This window comes from Rhincodon typus, chromosome 22 (genome assembly GCF_021869965.1).
Source record: "Rhincodon typus isolate 14 chromosome 22, sRhiTyp1.1, whole genome shotgun sequence".
Taxonomy (NCBI): Eukaryota; Metazoa; Chordata; class Chondrichthyes; order Orectolobiformes; family Rhincodontidae; genus Rhincodon; species Rhincodon typus.
Window position 1 is genome coordinate 393,225 of NC_063353.1, and position 21,722 is coordinate 414,946.

A 21,722-nucleotide genomic window follows, 5' to 3' on the forward strand; every position below is an offset into this window, starting at 1 on the left:
ACTCTGAAGAAGGAGTTCTAAAGTCAAAGACTGCTCATGTGTAAATAAAGGATGACTTGGTGGCAGGATACCCACCTCTGTAGAGTTGTTTCAGTGCTATGGGAAGAATGCACTGGTAATCAAGTTGCATGGTAATATGATTCACCTATTAAAATTAATATTTTGATTGATTAACCTAAATAGTTAATGATTTCCTTTTGTCTTGCTATCCAGAATAAATACATTTTCATTGGGCCTCTTTAATAAACTCTCAAACAAAACTCACTTTTAAAAATAAGTGATGAAACTGGCTGCCATCTAATCTCTAATGCGGATTTGGAACTATATCCACTTTTGATCCCAATGCACGTACACTCCCACAATTCAAAATAAAACAAATTCTCTGCGAGGATTATATTTTTAAAAGATTACTAGCCTGAATAACAAAGGATAAAATTTGACTTCTCACAGTGTCACATGCAAGATCTTCCAGACAAGGCTTCAGTTTGGATGGCAATCAGGCTGGATCCAAATCTTTGGATAGTTGACACAGTTCAGCTTTTCAGTTGTTTACTAAGTAATCAAAATACTATCTCTGACTGAAATGCAATAACTTGGTATCAGGTTCAGCCTATTTTACAACCACATCAAGGTAATTGTCCCTTTTATTTCTCAGCTCCACACATATAGCTTCACTGGATGATCCCCCAAGAATATTCTCTAAGTATATCAGTGATGTTTTCCTGAATCAAAAACGCCACTCCCCTCCTGTCTTGCCTCCTTTTCTATTCTTCCTATAATATATACCTCTGAACATTGAGCTGCCAGTCCTGTCCGTCCCTCAGCCATATTTCTGTAGTAGCCATGATATCCCAATCCCATGTTCCCATTCATGCCCCGAGTTCATCTGTCTTACATGTCAGGCCTCTTATATCGAAATAAGTGCAGTTTCATTCATCAGTCTTCCCTAGTTTCTGCCATGCTCTTGCCTAATTTGTGTATTTAACTTGTTCCCTTTAACTTCTGAACCATCCTCAACCTTCTCTCTTTTCTTACTACTGCTTAGAATCTCTCCCACATTCCCTCCATACTATTTTAAAGCCTCCCGAGTAATACATGCAAATCTCCTCACTTTTAGAATACCGTGTTCAATTCTGGTCTCCCTGCTATAGGAAGAATGTTGTGAAACTTGAAAGGGTGCAGAAACGATTTACAAGGATGTTGCCAGGCTTGGAGGGTTTGAGCTACAGGGTGAGGCTGAATAGGCTGGGGCTATCTTCCCTGGAACATTGGAGGCTGAGGGTGACCTTATAGAGGTTTATAAAATCATGAGGGGCATGATAGGGTGAATAGACAAGGTCTTTTCCCTGGGGTGGGGAGTCCAAAACTAGAGGGAATAGGTTTAAGGTGAGAAGGGAAAGATTTGAAAGGAGTAAATTTTTCCCACAGAGGGTGGTGCACATATGGAATGAGCTGCCGGGGAAGAGGTGGAGCTGGTACAATTACAACATTTAAAAGGTCTCTGGTTGGGTATATGAACCGGAAGGGTTTAGAGCGATATGGGCTAGATGCTGGCAAATAGGACTAGATTAACTTAGGATATCTGATCAGCAAGGACAAGTTGGACTGAAGGGTCTATTTCCATGCTGTACTGCTCAATGACTAAGTCCCCAGGATCTGATGAAGTATATCCCAGGACACTGTGGGAAGCTAAGTAAGAAATTGCGGTGCCACTCGCGGAGATATTTGTATCAACTACAGTTACAGGTGAGGTGCCAGAAGTCTGGAGGGTAGCTAATGTTGTACAGTTGGTTCTGATAGTTCTACGCAATAGTTCCGTTCTTGTGTGATCTCACGTTATAAGAAAATCGCACAATAACTGCAACATTTAAAGTGATAGAGATGGAATCATGTTATAACCAATACATGTAGGGAACGTTCTACAAATAGCGTTCTATAATTCTTCAGTCACGTTAAAACCAATTCACATTGGAAAATCAGACGTTATATCAGAACTGACTGTACCCTTATTTAAGAAAGCATGTAAGGAAAAGCCCAGGAACTACAGACCAGCGAGTCTGATGTCAGTGGTGCGCAAGTTGTTGGAGGGATTCTGACGGACAGGATTTACATGCACTTGGGGAGGCAAGGACGGATTAGGGATAGTCAGCATGGCTTTGTGTGTGGGAAATTGTGTCTCATAAACTGGAGTTTTTCTGAAGATGACACCAAGAAGATAGATGAAGACAGAGCGATAGACGTTGTCTACATGGACGTTAGCAAGGCCTTCAACAAGGATCCGCAAGATAGACTGGTCAGTAAAGTTAGGTCACATGGGATCCAGGGAGAGCCTTTGGATTCAAAATTGTCTTGACAGCAGGAGAGAGAGGGTGATGGTAGAGGGTTGTTGCTCAGACTGGAGGCCTGTGACCGGCAGCGCTGGGTCCATTGTTGTTTGTCATTTATATAAATGATTGGATGAGAATATAGGAAGCATGGTTAGTAAGTTTGCGGATGACATCAAAATTGGTGGTATGGTGGACAGTGAAGAAAGTTATCTAAGAGTACAAGGGAATGTTATCAGCAGGGCCAAAGGTGAGGAGTGACAGATGGAGTTTAATTTAGATAAATGCAATGTGTTGCATTTTGGTAAGACAAACCAGGGCAGGACTTACACAGTTAATGGTAGGGTCCCAGGTAGTGCTGTCAAACAGAGACCTAGAGGTGCAGGTACATAGTTCCTTGAAAGTGGAGTCACAGGTAGGATAGTGAAGAAGGCGTTTGGCACGCTTGCCTTAGTTGCTCAGACCACTGAGTACAGGAGTTGGGCCATCATACTGTGGCGGTACAGGACATTTGTGAGGTCACTTTTGGAGTGCTGCATACAATTCTGGTTGCCCTGATATTGGAAGGATATTATTAAATTGGAGATGGCGCCGAAAAGATTTACAAGGATGTTACTGGGACTGGTGGGTTTGAGTTATAAGGAAACTGGATAGGCTGGAACTTATTTCCCTGAAGCATAGGAGGTCAAGGGGTAAGCTTATGAAGGATTATAAAATCATGAGCGAGATTGATAAGGTGAATAGCAAAGGTCTTTTCCCCAGGGTAAGGGAGTTCAAAACCAGAAGGCATAGTTTTAAGAGGAGAGGGGAAAGATTTAAAAGGGGCCTGAGGGACAGCTTTTTCACACAGAGGATGGTGCATACATAGAATGAACTGCCAGAGGAAGTGGTAGATGCAGATACAGTTACAACCTTTAAAAGCCATTTGGACAGGTACATGAATAGGAAAAGTTTAGAGGGATAAGGGTCAAATGCAGGCAAATGGGACTAGCTTAGTTTGGGAAACCTGGTGAGCATGAACGAGTTGGACTGAAGGGTCTGTTTCCGTGCCATATAACGCAATGACTTTATGATTTATGAGAGAGCTAGGGCTTTTCTCTTTAGAACGACAAAGGGTGAGAGGTGACTTGATAGAGGTGTACAAAATGATAAGAGGTATAGATAGAGTGGACAGCCAGAGACTTTTTCCCGAGGGTGGAGGTAGCTATTACGAGGGGGCATAGTTTTAAAGTGAGTGGTGGTAGATATAGGGGAGACATCAGAGGTAGGTATTTACTCAGAGTGGTAGGGGCGTGGAATGCATTGACGGAGAGGGTAGTGGAGTCGACCTCATTAGGAGCATTTAAGTGGCTGTTAGATAGGCATATGGATGATAGTATAAGGTAGGGGTGGAGGTTAGACAGACCTTAGGTTTAGGATAAAAGTTCGGCACAACATCGAGGGCCGAAGGCCCTGTACTGTGCTGTACTGTTCTATGTTCTATGACTCTACATCGCTCAACCATTTAGTTCAACCTACAAACAAGAAGCAAGTTTCAAAAGGAAAGGAAGATATCAACTTCGTAGAGCTTTCCTTATCTAAATCTATTTCCAATTAACAAAGCCATCTCTCAACAGTCTGGAACACTTGAGAAACACTCAGGTTAAACATGACATTGATCTTGGCAAGTGTACAGGATATTCATTGCATATCTCATGAATCCCAGCTCATCAGCTAGAAACACTACACTCTCGAGTGCTGTCTGTACTAAGTGAAAGGAAGATAAGGAAGTAATAATATTCCTTCCTGATTATACAACCCTGACAATCTAACAGGCATTCAACAGCACGTTGAACCTGTTTGCACATTTCTTGGGACCAGGGTCGGAGTAACAGTAATAGCAATCAATTTTAATAGCTATTAAATAAATCTACTTGTTCAAATAGAGATGTCTCCCTTAAAGTGGCATGAGCACAAATCAGGGCAAATGTATCTCCTCATCAAGAAGCAGAGTGAAGTTAAGGCAGATGCACTAAATGTGCAATGATATTATCAATCTACAATAACCTTATTGGGATAATAAGTTCATGATAAAAATATTAGACATTGGTCTACTTGACTGGAAAAAATGCAGGAAAACCTAAATGTCAAAAAACTAAATTTATAAGATAAAAAGTTGAAAGTCCAAGTAATGGAAAATTTCTCAGGCAGAAAAAGTAATATTTACCTTCATTGATGCAATGTTCTAGCCACATTTGGAAGTACAAATTTTCTGGAGAAATTTATTCTTATGTTTCACCTCGCTCAGGACCACTTTCTGAGTGAATGTGTTGATGATGTGACAATGCTGTCACTTTAAAAATGTTATTTTGTCCTGGATTTTGTTTTGAAGAGAGGTTGTAAAGGCAGAGATGCCGAAGTGGTTACAGGAGACTGCTGAAGTCAACAATCAGAGGAGGCCTTTAGACTTTTCTTTAAAAACTGTTGTAACAATGGAAGGGAAGTGGCCAGTACTCACAGATCAAGCTTTCTAATTTTTTTAGGTATAGCAGTCAGAAGCTGTTTGGGTCCCGAAGAGTTGCAGCTTCAGTAAATGATTCCTAGCTGCTACATTCTCTGAAGTCTCTCGATGTTGTTTCCTCCTAGATTGGAGAATTGCCTGTAAGAATCTGTGTCTGGATTTACCTTTTTGCCAAAGGGTGTATTTATAGGATGTTACTTTATTGGAACAGTTAATTAGTAATAGGTACTCTACCTATTATTCACTTAAGTTTTCTAAACTTATTCTAAATTCCTCTTTCTTTTGTTTGTATTTTAACTATTGTGTTTAAATAAATTGTGTTTTGTTTAACGTTGAGTGGTTTGACCAGTTGCATCACATCTGGAACACACACTTTACATCTACCCTTAACATAAGAAAAAGTTAGGTCTAGGCTACCATTTTAAAATATTTTGAGGTGGTCTGGTCTGGTCCATTACAATGAAAGTCGCAGAAGTACGTGAAACAAAGTTGCTGAAACAAAAAGCTGCAACAAGAAGGTAAGCAGACAATAAATAGGCACAATGGAAAAATGGCAATAGTAGCGGGAGCAATCACATTCTTAAAGTCCTTTTATCTTCTATTTGGCAACAAAATGCAATTAAATTCACCAAAGTACTTTGGAAATTATTTGCAATGATCAAATTTTCCCTTAAAAATGTGCCTCTTTTCAGTGGTAGGATTTCCATGCATGGGGATTGGAAGAGTGTACTGGATGCTGTTCTCTCGGACATTATTGAAAGGTTTACATCAAGTTGCAAAACATTGGCCAGCTTTATGAGACATGATATTGATTTTGGCCCATTGCAGTCAACATAAGTGAATCGAACTGTTTAACACCACTGGCCAAGTTAAACTGTTATGCAATGGCTGTGTCACTGCACCCTGGCTGAATTCAACGCATGCAATGTCATGGACAGTACTCTCCCCCAGTTAGTAAACTGGGGTAATGTGATGCAGGAGATAGAGAGTCAGGACATCTTTGCTGTGGCTACAAGTATAAGCCTTGTCAACAGTTGACAACACATTTACCTGTACTGACAAGAACCTTGAGGGATACAGTGCAAGAGCCTCATCATCACATTCAATCTTACACATCATGTTCTCCTGGACCAATATTAACCAAATTCAAGGGAAAGAATCACCAATGGAGACAAGTATATTGTACAGTTATTTAAACAAGATTGACAACCTGTCATCTAAGCAAGAAGTTTGATGAAGAAATCAGGTATAATCCTAGCAAGTTGACAATTTAGTATAGGGAAATTTTGAGCTTAAAATTTTATAAATGTTGCTGGCTTTCCTTTTCAATCCACTAAGAGCATGATGTGAAACACTTGAAGCTCGGAGATATTTCCATGCTTGGGCAATAAAATCATCATTTTTAATGAAGAAGCAGTCCTGTCTTCTGTGCAAACCACCCTCCCCATACGTCTTGTCCCTTAGAAGAATGAGAGGAGACTTACTGAAACATACAAAATTCTTAGGGGACTTTGACAGGGCAGATCAGAAAGATTGTGTCCCCTTCAGAAGTGTCTAGGACCAGAAGGCATAATCTCAGAACAAAGGGTCACACATTTAAGACAAACCTGACTGCCCTGGTCGACCCACTGTCTCCGCCTGCTCCTGCCCCACCGAACTTATCTCCACCTATCTCGACTCCATTTTCTCCTCCTTAGTCCAGGAACTCCCCACCTACGTCCGTGACACCACCCATGCCCTCCACCTCCTCCAAAACTTCCAATTCCCCGATCCCCAACACCTCATCTTTACCATGGACGTCCAGTCCCTATACACCTGCATTCCCCATACAGATGGCCTAAAGGCCCTCTGCTTCTTCCTGTCCCCCAGGCCCGACCAGTTCCCCTCTACTGACACCCTCATCCGCTTAGCCGAACTCGTCCTCACCCTCAACAACTTCTCTTTCAATTCCTCCCACTTCCTACAGACAAAAGGGGTGGCCATGGGTACCCTCATGGGCCCAAGCTATGCCTGCCTCTTTGTAGGTTACGTGGAACAATCCATCTTCCGTACCTACACTGGCCCTAAACCCCACCTCTTCCTCCATTACATTGATGACTGTATCGGCGTCGCCTCGTGCTCCCACGAGGAGCTCGAACAGTTCATCCACTTCACCAACACCTTTCACCCCAACCTTAACTTCACCTGGACCATCTCTAATACCTCTCTCTCTTTCCTGGACCTCTCTGTCTCCATCTCCGGCAACCACCTAGAAACCGATATCCATTTCAAGCCCACCGACTCCCACAGCTACCTAGAATACGCCTCCTCCCACCCACCTTCCTGCAAAAATGCCATCCCCTATTCCCTATTCCATCGCCTCCACCACATCTGCTCCCAGGATGAGGCATTCCACTCCCGTACATCTCAGATGTCCTCGTATTTCAAGGACCACAACTTCCCCTTCTCAGTGGTGGAGAACGCCCTCGACCGTGTCTCCTGCATTTCCCGCAACTCATCCCTCACACCCCCTCCCCGCAATAACAACCAAATCAGAATCCCCCTCGTCCTCACGTGCCACCCCAACCACCTCCGGATCCAAAGCATCATCCTCCGATACTTCCGCCATCTGCAATCCGACCCCACCACCAAAGACATTTTTCCCTGCCCACCCTTATCTGCTTTCCGGAGGGACGACTCTCTCCGTGACTTCCTTGTCCGCTCCACACTCCCCTCTAGCCCCACCACACCCGGCACTTTTCCCTGCAACCGCAGGAAGTGCTACACCTGCCCCTACACCTCCGCCCTCACCTCCATCCCAGGCCCTAAGAAGACTTTCCACATCAAGCAGATGTTCACCTGCACATCTGCTAATGTGGTATACTGCATCCGCTGTTCCCATTGTGTCCTCCTCTACATCGGGGAAACCAAGCGGAGGCTTTGGGACCGCTTTGCAGAACACCTATGCTCGGTTCGCACTAAACAACTGCACCTCCCAGTCGCAAACCATTTCAACTCCCCCTCCCATTCCTCAGACGACATGTCCATCCTGGGCCTCCTGCAGTGCGACAACGATGCTACCCGAAGGTTGCAGGAAAAGCAACTCATATTCTGCTTGGGAACCCTGCAGCCCAATGGTATCGATGTAGACTTCACAAGCTTCAAAATCTCCCCTCCCGCTACTGCATCCCAAAACCACCCCAGCTCGTCCCCACCTCCCTAACCTGTCCTTCCTCCCACCCATCTCCTCCTCCCACCTCAAGCCCCACCCCATCTCCTACCTACTAACCTCGTCCCGCCCCCTTGACCTGTCCGTCCTCCCTGGACTGACCTATTTCCTCCCTACCTACACTCACCTTTACTGGCTCCATCCCCGCCTCTTTGACCTGTCTGTCTCCTCTCCACCTATCTTCTCCTCTATCCATCTTCTATCTGCCTCCCCCGCTCTCCCTATTTATTTCGGAACCCCCTTCCCCTCCCCCATTTCTGAAGGAGGGTCTAGGCCCGAAATGTCAGCCTTCCTGCTCCTCTGATGCTGCTTGGCCTGCTGTGTTCGTCCAGCTCTACACCTTGTTATATCAGAGATGAAGAGGAATTTCTTCTCTCAGAGGGTAATGAATCTGTGGAATTGTTTACCGCAGAGGACTATTGAGGCTGGGTCATTAAGTATGTTCAAGTCTGAGATAGACAGATTTTTAATGAGTCAGGGAATCAAGGTGGGAGAGTTGAGGAATATCTGATCAGCCATGCTCTCATTGAATGACAGAGTAGACTTGATAGGCTGAATGGCCTTCTTTTGCTCCTATAGCTTATTATCTTTCGTCGAGACAATGACTAGTTGAGCTGGAATTGTACCAAGCAGCACTCCAAAATAACATTTAGGTGGTGATTCCTCACATGCAATCCTCTACAGTGGCTGGTGATTGACCACTTAAATCTGTAGGACATCACCTCTGAGATAAATCATGTCTTTTTGAATCCTCTCAGGAGTTGTGGACATCAGTGGAAAAGCTAGCATTCGTTGCTCTTTCCTAATTGCTCAAAGGGCAAGCAATAATCAACCCCCATGCTATGGGTCTGGAATCACATTTAGACAAGACTAGGCAAAGACAGAAAAATTCTCTCTGTAGGACAGGAGTGAGCGAGTGAGCTTGACAATTGACAGTGGTTACATGGTCACCGCTTGGCCAAGCTTTTTATTCCAGGATTTTACTGACTTCAAATTTCACCATGAGCCTGGGGTTCTGGATTCCCAGTCTAGCGCCCACAACACCACCACCTCCGAGAATCTAAGTTTGTTTTCATCAAATCGAACGCGGTTGTTGACTTGCTCGCTGATCTGGTAAGTTTGTTTGAAGACATTTTATCAACATACTAGGTAACATCATCAATGCGCCTTCATTGAAGCAGCGATTATTATGTGTCTGGGTTTGCTGGGGTGGTTGGCATCACTTCCGGATTTGTTCCTTAGTTGTTGGTATATGGGGTCCAGCTCTCTATGTTTGTTATTTGAGTTAACAAACCTCCTCCTGAAGGCCTGGCATTCAAACCAGAACTCCATTAAGAAACATGTAGAGCCAGACCCCATATACCAACCACTAAGAAACATATCCAAAAGTGATGTCACCCACCCGAGCAAACCAAGACATGCAAATAACAAGCGGGACGGAACACCGACAACTTCATTAGAAGCATACCGATGATGTCACCTAGTATGGTGATGAAACATCTGCAAACAAACTTACCAGCTTGGCAAGCAAGTCAACAACTGCATCAGCAACCTGAGCTACAAATCCTCTCAAAAATATCAAAGGGGACATTTAATTTCGACAAGTTACTTTACAGTTTAGTTTCAAATAACTATGGGATTTATGTTAAATTATACACCTTTACTTCAATTATCATTTTGTGCATTTTGAGGGTCTAGACCCAAAACGTTAGCTTTCCTGCTCCTCTGATGCTGCTTAGCCTGCTGTGTTCATCCAGGTCTACACCTTGTTATCTCAGATTCTCCAGCATCTGCAGTCCCTAGCATAGTAGCAGGGCTGCATTTGGGTTTCTAAGCCCAGGGCTCATCTGCTCCCATTTGCTTATTTTTTTACTTTTGCCCTTTTCCTTTCCTTTCTTCAAAGCCTTTTGTGGTGGAGATATCGGCATCGGCGCAGCAGCAAGAGCGGGCCATTTGTGGAATGGCAGCAGCCTCCCGGCAGTCTGATGTGATGGCAGCAGTGGCAGCATGCTCACGACTCCTCCCATCAATCAGGGCACCGGCGGCAGTGGCAGCAAAACTCCTCCCAAGTATCAGAGGCAGAGGCATTGGAATTGGCTGTATGTTCACGACTCCTCCTGGCAATTGGCATGGCAGCAGTGGTGGCAATAAAACTGCTCCCAGCAATTGGAAACAGCAGCAGCGGCAAAGCTCCTCCTGGCAATCAGAAGTGGCAGCGGCAACAAAAGACTAAGCTGCGGCTAGGCCCGGATGCCTGCATCAGAACCTGAGTGTTCCATTCACCTTTATTAAGATGGGATTTTAAGATCTGGACACTTTTCTTGCTTTTAAATCTGGACATTTTTCTTTTCTTTTGGCTCTGTTCCTTTTATTTCTGTTGTTTTTTTTTATTTTACATTTTGTATCCAAGATGGCGCCAGAGAATGGCAATTTTGTACACTTTTCACTGTATTCCTGTCTTCCTATACTCGAGTACACATGACAATAAAATCTAATTTTAATTCTTTAATAGCTCTTTGAAAGATGGTGCATCTGACACTGCAGTAGTTTCTCAGCAATGCACTGCTGCATCAGCCTGCTTCATGTCACCAGAGTGGGACATGAACTCAACCTACACTTGCCTCAAATGCACTCTTTTTTTTCCAAAAATCTCTGATTTTCTACCCACCAAATTTATTAGAGGTCTGCGAAAAGGACAAGAGAATGGAACTGAATTGATTGTTTTCTCAGAATGAGTACAGATGTAATAAGCCAAATGGTCTTCCATGGTACTGCAAAATTCTACACTTCTGAATATATGCAGGACACCTAAACTAAGATGAAATCTACTCCACAATCCAGGCAAGGTAATAGGCCAGTTTAGAGTTGACACTTTCAGCAGCTTTACAAACACAGGTTCTCATCATAGGACTGAAACTTACCAAGTGTCGTTTGACAGTCAAAAAATATGAAGGCCAGTTTGGGGTAAACAAACTAATGGATTTCATACTGGCAGTGAAGAAATACTGGAAGACTTAGATGATAGCATCAAAGTTTAAAGAGCACAAAGTGTTTTTTGAGTTGAAATTTCCTGAACAGAATCACTATGGATTTTTAGAAAGCTCCAGATAAACCTTCAAGTAATGCACTGATGTGTTAGGTTAATGAAATAATTTGCAATTTAGATAACTGGGTTAAAATGAGCTTGCAAATATGAACTTTGAACGTAGCTGATGTTTTCATGATTGCCTGGAAAGTTTGGGCAACAGAGGATGGTCTCCTCCAAACTTATAATTGCGAGCAATACATAGATATTTTCTGCAAAAGCAAACTATATATTCTAAGTATGCCAGAGAATGGAACAGAAATGACAAATTTTCAAAAGAGGTTTCAAAAATTAAGCTGTCATGCTAAGGAACATATGATTCACTTTAATGTAGTTAGACACTAATAAATGGCATATAATGAATTTAATAAATTCAGTTAGACTGCAACAATTATCCTAATCATGTAAAATGCATAACATCTAAAATATAAATAAATGCTGAGTACTTCCTTTTCATAAAAGCAGCGTAGAGAACAGTTCATAGGAGTGCAATAAAGAAGGTTTTGTACTGAAGAATCTAGACGGTGCAGAGTCTCACAGCAGAGTTAATTTTCAGTGAGAGGTAAACCAATCAGGATATTTAAATTGAATTCAGGTAAAGGATATTGTTTTTGTTAGCAGGTTGAGAGCAGGCATAGTACTTCAGGAATACAACATTAATCTTATCAGATATGCATAAAATTAATCAATTTACACTGTCAATTTAAAACAGAAAAGGCCTTTAACAGCTTGAATTTGTCATTTTCAGAGGCTATCAAACACTCAGTACAGGAAAATACATTGTGCCATCTTTTTTAAATAACTATTGCCCTTTTACAACTTAATACAGCACAATCATTAATGTATATTCACATTTTCTTTCTTGATAACCTACACCTTTTCTGCAACTTTTATCTCAGCACTGTTGTCCTTTTTTGTCCTTTCATTTTGATAATATTTTCAACTACCATCTTCAGCTTCTACTACTGCAACTGTTTGGAGCACCCACCCTTTCAGAACGAGGGCGTTGTCGACCCACCCGTGGCCACCTTGAGAAGATGGTGGTTTAATACAACTGAAAAGTTTGCCAGATCACTTCAGAGTACAGTTAAGAGCCAATGACAATAGATCTGAAGCTAGAAAAGCAACGCAGGTCAGACAGCACCCAAGGAGCAGGAAATTCAACACTTCAGGCCAAAACCCTTCCCCTGGACTGGGGAGGCGAAGAGGAGCCCCAGAAATAAATAGAGGGAGGGTGGTGGGGCAGGAGGAAGGGGAGGAGAGATGGTGTTAGGTAGATGCAGGTTGGGAGTTATTGTAATTGGTCTGTGGAAAGGGTGAAGCGGATAGGTGAGTAGGAAGATGTACAGGTTGCGTCAGGTTGAGGCGGGGTGGACATGGGACAAGGCTGAGGGCAGAGAGATTTTGAAGCTGGTGAAGTCAATGTTAAGGCCATTGGGCAGTAAGCTTCCAAGGCGAAGTATCAGGTGTTCTTCCCCCGGTTTACATTTGGCCTCACTCTGACAGTGGAAGAGGCCAAGGAGAACATATCATCAGGGGAATGGGAGGGGGTATTAAAATGGATGGCAACCGGAAGGTCAGGCTGGTTGTTGCGTGTGGAGCGCAGGTGCTCCGCCAACTGGTCCCCGACTCTGCGTTTGGTCTCCCCGATATAGAGGAGTCCACATCCAGAGCAACAGATGCAATAGATAAGGTTGGATGAAGTGCAGGTGAATCTCTGCCAGATCACGGTTCGCGGAGCACCTGTGCTCTATTGACTCTGGCTTCCAGCATCTGCAGTCTTTTTTGTCTCTTAAGGACCAATTACACTGATGTTGGACTGGAATCATATATAAACCAGACCAGGTAAGGATGCAGCCTTCCTCTTCTAAATAACATTCATAAATCAACTGGATTTTCAGACAAACAGCCTCAAGGTCACTTTTACTGTTCCTTGCTTCAATTTTTAATTTGTTGATTTAAAACATAAGCAGAATTCAATTTCTCCACTTGTCACTTGAGATTTCAACACACATTCACTAAGTAACAGGTCCAGTAACACAAGCACTTGCACTAATTTAAATCTTCCTCCATTTCTCTCTCCACAAAGACACTGGCATAATTTTGATTCAGGGTAAGTCTGCCCTGTTAGCGCAACCTTCCTTCTTTCCAAGCCTCACCTCATTGTTCCAAACATGTTAGCTCTTACTGCTTCCAATAACCCTGTGGCTATGTAAGTCGTCTTCAGAATCTCACTCTCCTTCCAGAAGATGGCACATGAATTAATCAGAAGGTTACTGTTGACACCTGTTGTTTGTCAGGCTATTTTGTGATTTCATTGTGTCCCTCCATGTCATGGACCATGACATTGGAAATGCTTCCTCCTTTTACCTTCACTCAGACACAAATAGGCAAGAAATATTTGAGTCTTAAGCCCACAACTTCAAAGGCACCATTGCCGCCAATTATAGACCTCCATAACTACAACCTTATGGTTTATCTGCTGTTCAGGAACATCCTCCTCTTGGTTTCTGCCCATTTCATGCTTGAGCAATACTTAGGACCTCTACCACTTAGATGGACAAAGATAGCAGATATGTAGAGAAGCCACCAACTGTGATTTGTTCTCCAAGACATAACCAGTCCTGACTTGGAACTATATCACTGTTCCTTCACTGTTTTTGAGTCAAAATCCCAGAATTCTGTCTCACACAACCCTGAGAGTGGACCTATACCTCAAGGACTGCAGTGATTGAAAAAGTCAGCTCACCACCATCTTCTCCTATGACAAGCAATTGATGCTGGTCTAGCCAGTGACACCCACATCCCATGAACAAATGAAAAAAATGCCTGATGGACAAGTGCGACCTGAGAGGTTTAGCTACTTCTGTCCACATTATCCATGCATTTCAAACTGTCTAGCTCTGCATAATTTGGAAATGTTTGAGTCAGACATCTCTTGTTGTGATTCTGCACATTACTCACATATCACAAGAGCTCAACAACGGCTTACAGTCCTTCCTCTGTGTAACTTAAATGTATAGCTCATGTTAACCTGAATCCACATTCACTCCAGTCTCTTAAGTATCAAGCTCCATTTGCTTCACACACGGATCAAAACAGTGAAATCTCTCATCGCAAGAGACAACCTCCACATTTCCAGTTCCTTGGTCATACAAAACTTGAATCCCGTTGAAATCAGGGACATGTTGCCAAAGCTTTTCATCTTGTACTCATCAGAACAAATGCAAGAATGCCAAATTACAACAATTTGTATGACAAGGGAAAAGGGTTCTGTATGTTTGGCAGCCTAACTGGCTGAAGCATCATCGCAGAGAAAGCAACAGGGAATTAAATACTCCCCCAGTCCTTTGTTGTTTTTAAGCACTGCAACACTTCAACATATTCCTTATGCATGTTGATAACAGGTCTCTTGATATGAATGTAAATTGCTTCTAACAAGCATAAAGTAGACATGTTGTGAGGTCAAGTTGATCTTAAATTTCCTGTTAAAATAGCTATTAGTGCAATCAGGATCGTTCATAATCTGTCGTCCAATTGTGGAATCACATTTATCATTGGATGTTTTGCTTTGTGTTTTTCAAGATCTCTTTTCTCCTGTAGTACAAAATGTTGCAATTCTTTGAAATTTGGCATTAAGACCATAATATGTAGCAGAAGTAAACCATTTAACCCATCGAATCTACTCTGCCATCCAATGAGATTACTCATGGCTGATCTGAAAATCCTCAACTCACTTTCCTGTCCTATCCACATAATCTTTAATTCCTTTAATTATTAGAGGTCTGTCTATCTCAGCATTGAATGTATTTAATGACCGAATCTCAAAAGCCCCCTGTGGTAAAGAATTCTATTGACCAACAAGCCTGAGAGAAAAGAATTCTGTCTTAAATCGAGGACTCCTTATTCTAAGATTATACCCTCTGGCTATAGACTCTCCCACAAGGGGAAACAACCTCTCTGCATCTACCCTGTTAAATCCTCTAAGAATCTTGCATGTTTCAATAAGGTTACCTCTCCTTCCCCTAAATACTACTCAACCTCTCCTCCTAAGAAAATCTCCATATCCGAGACCAGCCTAGTGTACCTTCTTTGTACTCCCTCCAATGCCAGTAAATCTTTCCTTAGTCAAGAGGACAAAAACTGTTCAACGTATTCCAGCTGTGATCTGATCAGTACCTTGTATAGTTTGAAAAAGGCTTCCTTATTTTTCTACCCCATTCCCTTTGAAATAAATGCCAGCATTCCATTTGTTTTCTCTATTACCTGCTGAACTTATATGCTACCTTTATGTGATTCACAACCAAATCCCTCTGTATTACAGCTTTCTGCAGTCTCTCTCCATTTAAATAATATTCATGTTTTCTATTCTTCCTGGCATAGTGCATTTTCCCATGATACGTTCGATCTGCCAAGTTTTTGCCCACTCACTTAACCTGTCTCTCTCCCTCCACACACTCCTTGTGTCATCCTCACGACTTGCCTCTCCACCTGTTTCTTGCATTTGCTCTGAGCGTGCATGATAAAAACCTTCAGCAACATGCCTCTCTTTTCAGCAATAAAACTACCTTCTTAAAATCTCTCACCTTCATGTTTGGTGCAAACAAATAATGTAGGTTACTTGGCAGAAGATAGAACTTATTAATAGACTGTCAGGAGTTTAGTGAGGAATCACTGAATGTTGGCAATTTAAACTTAAAATTCAAAATTTAAAAAAATCACAACAGGATATACAAAATTTGCAGCAAATCAAAAAACATACAGCTCACAGTTTCTTCCTTATTATAAATTTCTTACATGTATACCAGATCCTTGCTATGCAATTTAAAGTGCACCACAACAGTCAATATCAATGTCATGTGGAGCACTATTCTCACCAGTTAATAGCAGCAGCACCCCTGTGACGTGGAAGCAGTGACGGGTGGTAGATTATTGATCCATGCCTTGGGTGATTAATAACATCCATAGGAATGAACTGGCTGCAGAACGGGAGCACATTTAGTTCTGCTCCAACTGATTTATAGGCCTCAACAACATCTGCAATAGGTTTTCCCTTCAGTCTCCACTTGGGAAACTTAAATACTGGTGTTCCATCCTTCTCTGCTGCAACAGCTGAGGGGAAAAATAAAAATGACAATAAATATTAGCTTACAATATATTTAACACAATGATTTATTTTCACCCTCAAAGTGAATTCCGCCCCCCCCACCCCGCAAAAAACAAAGTCAATTTGTCTTTCAAAGATTCTAAAATGCCATTTGGTGTGACTGGAAGAGGATAAACTAACACCCGATACCTGTAACATCATTGCTGGCCAATGTTTTCTGACACTGGTGAAAAGTACAAAGGCCAGATCCACAGACTTAGTTCACAATGAATTTACTGGCAGATCAATAATGATAAACAATGATATTCTTATTTATCCAATTATGAAACCAGAAGCAAACTGCTGTTGGTTTAATTAGAAGTGTAATTAAGGACAAAACTGAATCAATCTGCAGCCACTATTCTCTTGCTCTTCCAGTGATGTCTCACTTTATTGCAATAGGAGATCAAATAGAAGAATGGTAACTGCAGATGCTGGAACATAAAACTGTACAGCCCGGGAACAGAACACGGAAATAAAAAACAAAGCTCTGGGAAACTCCACAGGGTTAACTGTTTCTGTGGAGAGAGAAACAGAGTTAATGTTCTGAGTCTGATATTACTCTTCTTCAGCTGAGTTCTCCAGTACTATATTTTATAAAATGGATTATTTGAAAAATCAAATTATTTTTCTATGCAAAACATTTCATTCGTCTTTTGCCCAATGACTTTTGCTATAAACGCTCCAGTCAGTAAATTCCTACTATCCATTTTCTTTATATTAAACCTGACAGCTACAACCAGTTCAGATTTTAGTCTCCAGACTTGAGACAAAGACTGCTGCCCTGAGGGCCTCATCACTATCCAAAAATCACTCAACTTAACAGTCAGCCACAAATCTGTTTCAGGCCTAACAAAAGAAGTGCCGAATTTCTAAAAAAGTGAAGGCTATTCCTGAACTCACCATCGAAGTCCCTCCTGCCTCCATTAAGGGTGTTAGTCAAGGCCCTTCCTGTTTTGATTTGATGGGACTCTCCTGCCCTGACTTGGGCATCAATCGATCAACGATCAATCACTTCCCTGTGCAGGGTCCTGAAGAAGGGTACCGACCCGAAACTTTCCTGCTCCTCTGATGCTGCCTGGCCTACTGTGTTCTCCAGCTCCACACTGTGTTACCTGTGCAGAGTTTGTTGGGCCAATCTTAGAACTCGTCCCAGGATTAATCTGTGTCCAGCTAACTCTGCCTAGATGAGGGTCTGAAACTGTAGCCTTTTAGCTCTGTATCCCATTGTATGATGGCTGTGTCTCAGTCACTGTGGAATGGGCGATAGGAGAACAGAAATCCAGCAACAAAATTCTAGTTATAAACTGCAAATAATATATTGCCTTAGATTGAAAGCCTACATATATCCCATGCCATTTTTGTAGCAGCTCAAAGGTGACGGAATACCATCAGGGTTTTTCCTTGTAATATCTAAGTGTTTTATTTTTATCTCCACACAACCTACTGGAAGTTAAAAGGATATGTTAAAAGGATACTTTGTCAAGCTTATCTAATGTCTTGATTTAGTTGTTTGTCCAGGCTTTCAATTCATAAAGGGGAGTCCATGTAAAGTACGCTGCAGTTTTTGATGAAAAATTCATTAAAAAATAAATACTCAGACCAAGGAAGAGGTAGGTAACGATGTTAAACAAATCTTTATAACAATTGTCAACAGTGACAAATGAGAAAGTTCAAAAAATCAAGCAAATCAAAACAACACATTATTACATCAGCTCCAAGCGAATGCTACACTCCATGCAGAATCTATTTCTGACTATCTTCCATTGCAATTCTATTATTAGATGTAACTATTTTAGAACAGAAACTATCAAAATACCTGCCCAGAAGCTTCATGTAAAATCAGCACACTTTCTGATGGCTGTGACTTTGCTCAGCTAAACTATTTCCAATCTGGTCACAGTGGGGTTAATATGAGGGCTTCACTCCACAAATCCCAATGTAGCTGATTGCTAACTTGTAATACTCTACATGAAGATCGCCAGCACTAGCATCCCTCACTCAGAAGGGTGTATGAACCACTGGTTTCAGGCTATGCACAGAAAAATAAAGATATCCATTTAAGAAATGTTTAACTTTGATATCGAGAATTCAGACTCTGCTCAGTCAATACGATCGCTTGTCTCTTTCCTTATTTACAGAACTTTCTCTTGTTGTGGATTTTTTTAATGCCTACAACAAATGCACAAAAATGTTTGTAGAATATTATTACTGTAGAGTAACTAGAAATTTTCCCACAAAACTGCTAATCATGAACATCTCTGCTACTGAATACTTAATCCACATTAAAAACCAACTTTACATGCCACGTTCCACTGATAACGAGCTGATTAGTTGTTGAAGTAAACTTGCTGGCAACTGCAGCATACTTTACGTGGACTCCCCTTTATGAATTGAAAGCCTGGACAAACAACCAAATCAAGACATTAGATAAGCTTGACAAAGCATCCTTTTAACATATCCTCTTAACTTGCAGTTCAAGAAGTGACAGTTCCTTTAGGAATTAAGGTACAGTCACAATAGCTGTGACAGATGGTGAGTAAATTAAAAGACTCCCCATGCATTATCAACTTGAGCCCCAAGATCAAATATCTCAGCCTATACAAATTGTAATGTAGAAAGCCTAGAAATTTACTTCAAGCTGCAAGTAAAATTCAGTATAAATAATGAATTTAAATAATAAATAAATTTAAGCTGCTCTCTGATAATGGAAGTTATTACTTCAAATATTTCTGCTTACAATAATTAATATAATTATTTAATGTAGCAAGGTGTCACAAACATGATGGGCAAACATATAAATAGTACAAGGTTAATTAAAGGCCACAAAGCTGAATGTGATAAGCTGTGGAAGGATTTAGATAAGTGAATTAACCAGGCATGTAGCAAATGAAACAAAGTAGGTTCTGTATAGTCATATTTAGAATCATACAGCATGGAAACAGACCCTTCAGTCCAACTTCTGCATCAACCAGATATCCCAATCTGATGTAGTCCCATTTACCAGCATTTGGCCCATATCCTTGTAAATCCTTCCTATTTGCATACCCATTTGGATGCCTTCTGTATGTTGTAATTGTAACCCGCTGCATCACTTCCTCTGCATAGGGACCAAAAACTCAGGAATAGGAACCATGATATGAATGAAAATTATACAACATACAAGGAAAACGAGGGCGATATGGAGGTCCTAACTGACTCCAAATTGGAGCTACTGGCAGTGATGACAACAATGAGATGTTTGAATGCACTGAAAAATCAATTTTTAGTCAAAATACTGATGTAATCCTGTTATTTTATAAAACATCGTCTGACCACATTCAGAATAACGTGTACAGCTGTGGACATCAGTGTACAAAAGGATATTGATACAGTCCTGAACCACCAAACTGAGAAGATAAGAAATTAGGTTATGAAGAGTGAATATGTAAAGTATGTAGATGCTAACTGAAAAAGGGGAGGTTGAGAAGTAATATAGTCACTGAGCAAGACCTCTCTGTTAACTTCAGCGCACAACCCACCATCTGTGCTCATCTCATTCTGGCTTCAAGAATCCACAGACTTTACTGCCCACCACTGTCAGCGTGCCTGTGGTCCAAGTTCTAGTATACCTTTCAAATCCTCTTCGCCTCTCGACCTGCCTTTGCTCCTTCAAACTAACTTCATTGCCCAAATATTTGGCCATTTAGCCGAATGTAGCTCAATGTCTAACTTTGCTTAGTAAAACTCAAGTCACGTACCTTAGGGTAGTTATCACATGGGAGGTACTTTTTAGTTATAAATTGTCTTTTTGGATTTTATAAGGGGTAGATTACATACGCCATGTCAAACGTTTTACTCCTGTCCAGAAAACTAAAACAGCACAGCCTACAACGGAAGGAGATTATTTTGAAGAAAATAAGCGTCAGTTGCCACAGCACACTGATGATGGTACTCACCCAGGGGATCAGCCTTCCCATCCCGGTCAGGGACTGTGAACACTCCCACAACCTTGTGTCCTTGTTTCTGCAGGTTAGTGTAAACCTCTTGCCCAAACAGGCTCTGACCTATTAAAGCCACATTTAGCTTGTTCTGGTAACAGCTCTATTCAAAAAGAAACAGTAACCAGATTAAAGTACAGTAAAGCTAAAGTATGAGAGAGGAGGCATGATAGGGTGTAAGGAGAGACAGGATTGCGGAGGTCAAAGGTGGCGGAATCGAGGAGGTGGCAGGATCAAGTGGGATCAAGAAGGTCGGGGGATCTAAGGATGTTGGGGGAGTTCAAGGAGGTCAGGTTGCGTTGAAGAGGTCAGGGTGCATCGAGGTGGTCGGGATTGGAGGAGGTCGACTGGGAGTCCAGGGGAAGGTTGGGGTAGTTGAAGATGTCGACGTAGCATCGAGGAGACATGAAATGGCATCAAGGAGGTCCCAACAACTGACCGGGGAGGTTGAAGGGAGAAGGCTGAGATAGAGTTAAAAGAGAGGAACAACTGGAGAGATCTGAGGAAGTTGGAGACGGCTGGGGAGATCGAGGGGACATTCTGGAGGGAGTTGGACGGGTTTGCAGGGAGATGGGAGTTTGGGCGATGGGTTCAGATCGGGCCGCGTCTCCTTCACAAACTCCAGCAGCTGCTGCAACGTGTCCACCCCGGAGCAGCTGGAGCAGCCCGGCTGGGGGTGGGAGGGGTGGAGGCAGGGCGAGGTTGGGAGAAGAGATGGGGGACCGGTAGATAGACACCCTGGGGTGTGGGCGCCATCCGGTGGGGGGGGGGGGGGGAGTGTGATCGGGGGGTGGGGAGTGCGATCCAGGGGGAGAGGACCATGGTTGGGGTCTCTGTCTTTCCCAGCCGCTCTAGGTAGTGCTACTCCCCGATTCCTCCATCCTCACCGCCGCGGTGGAGAATCTCCTAACGGCCCGGCCGGCTGCCCACAACATGACGCCAGGGAGAAGGTCCCAACGGATCTGGAGTAGAATCCGAAGCGAATTGACCACCACCCGCCGCGCGTCCCCGACACTGACAGGGCAGACGCGACCCCAAGCCGCTTACGTTGCCCGCGCGCCCTCGCACCAGACGCTATGCGTACGCGGTCCCACCTGAGCGGACAGCCTATCGTCAGCTGGTCACCACGGAGACAGGCCCCGCCCTCATGTCGTGTGGGTCACAGTGTCGGGCCCCCTAATGGACATGCGCATTGGCAGCTGAGGACAGAGCAGAAGCAGGCGGAGTTGTCTTGGTGACACCAACTGATCACTCATCAATCATTGCGTTTTGGGCTCAGGGAAGGAGAGTGTCCCCAAGGGTCGATATCCTTCCTAGCTCTTGGAGCGTTAGGGTACAATTTCAAAATTTGCCGATGAAACACAACTTAGAAGCTTTATAAACTGTTGAGAGGAAAGTGCAAAGTTTCAAAACGACAGAGACTGGAACAAAAACAGAAATTGCCGGAAAAAAAAACTCAGCAGGCCTGGCAGTGTCTGT

At 42.6% G+C, this 21,722-nt stretch overlaps 1 protein-coding gene across 1 annotated transcript in view; it reads right to left on the bottom strand.

The window, feature by feature from the left end:
* aldh1l2 (aldehyde dehydrogenase 1 family, member L2) overlaps window positions 1-21,284 on the bottom strand; it is a 103,988-nt gene extending 82,704 nt beyond the window's left edge. The window contains exons 1-3 of the mRNA XM_048610072.1: window positions 21,131-21,284; window positions 20,202-20,346; window positions 15,995-16,229 (exon numbers count right to left, since the gene is read on the bottom strand). Of these exons, the coding sequence (XP_048466029.1) occupies window positions 15,995-16,229; window positions 20,202-20,346; window positions 21,131-21,178 (428 nt within the window). The 5' untranslated portion in view covers window positions 21,179-21,284. The remainder of the gene's footprint in view (window positions 1-15,994; window positions 16,230-20,201; window positions 20,347-21,130) is intronic.
* Between the last annotated feature and the right edge of the window lie 438 nt (window positions 21,285-21,722).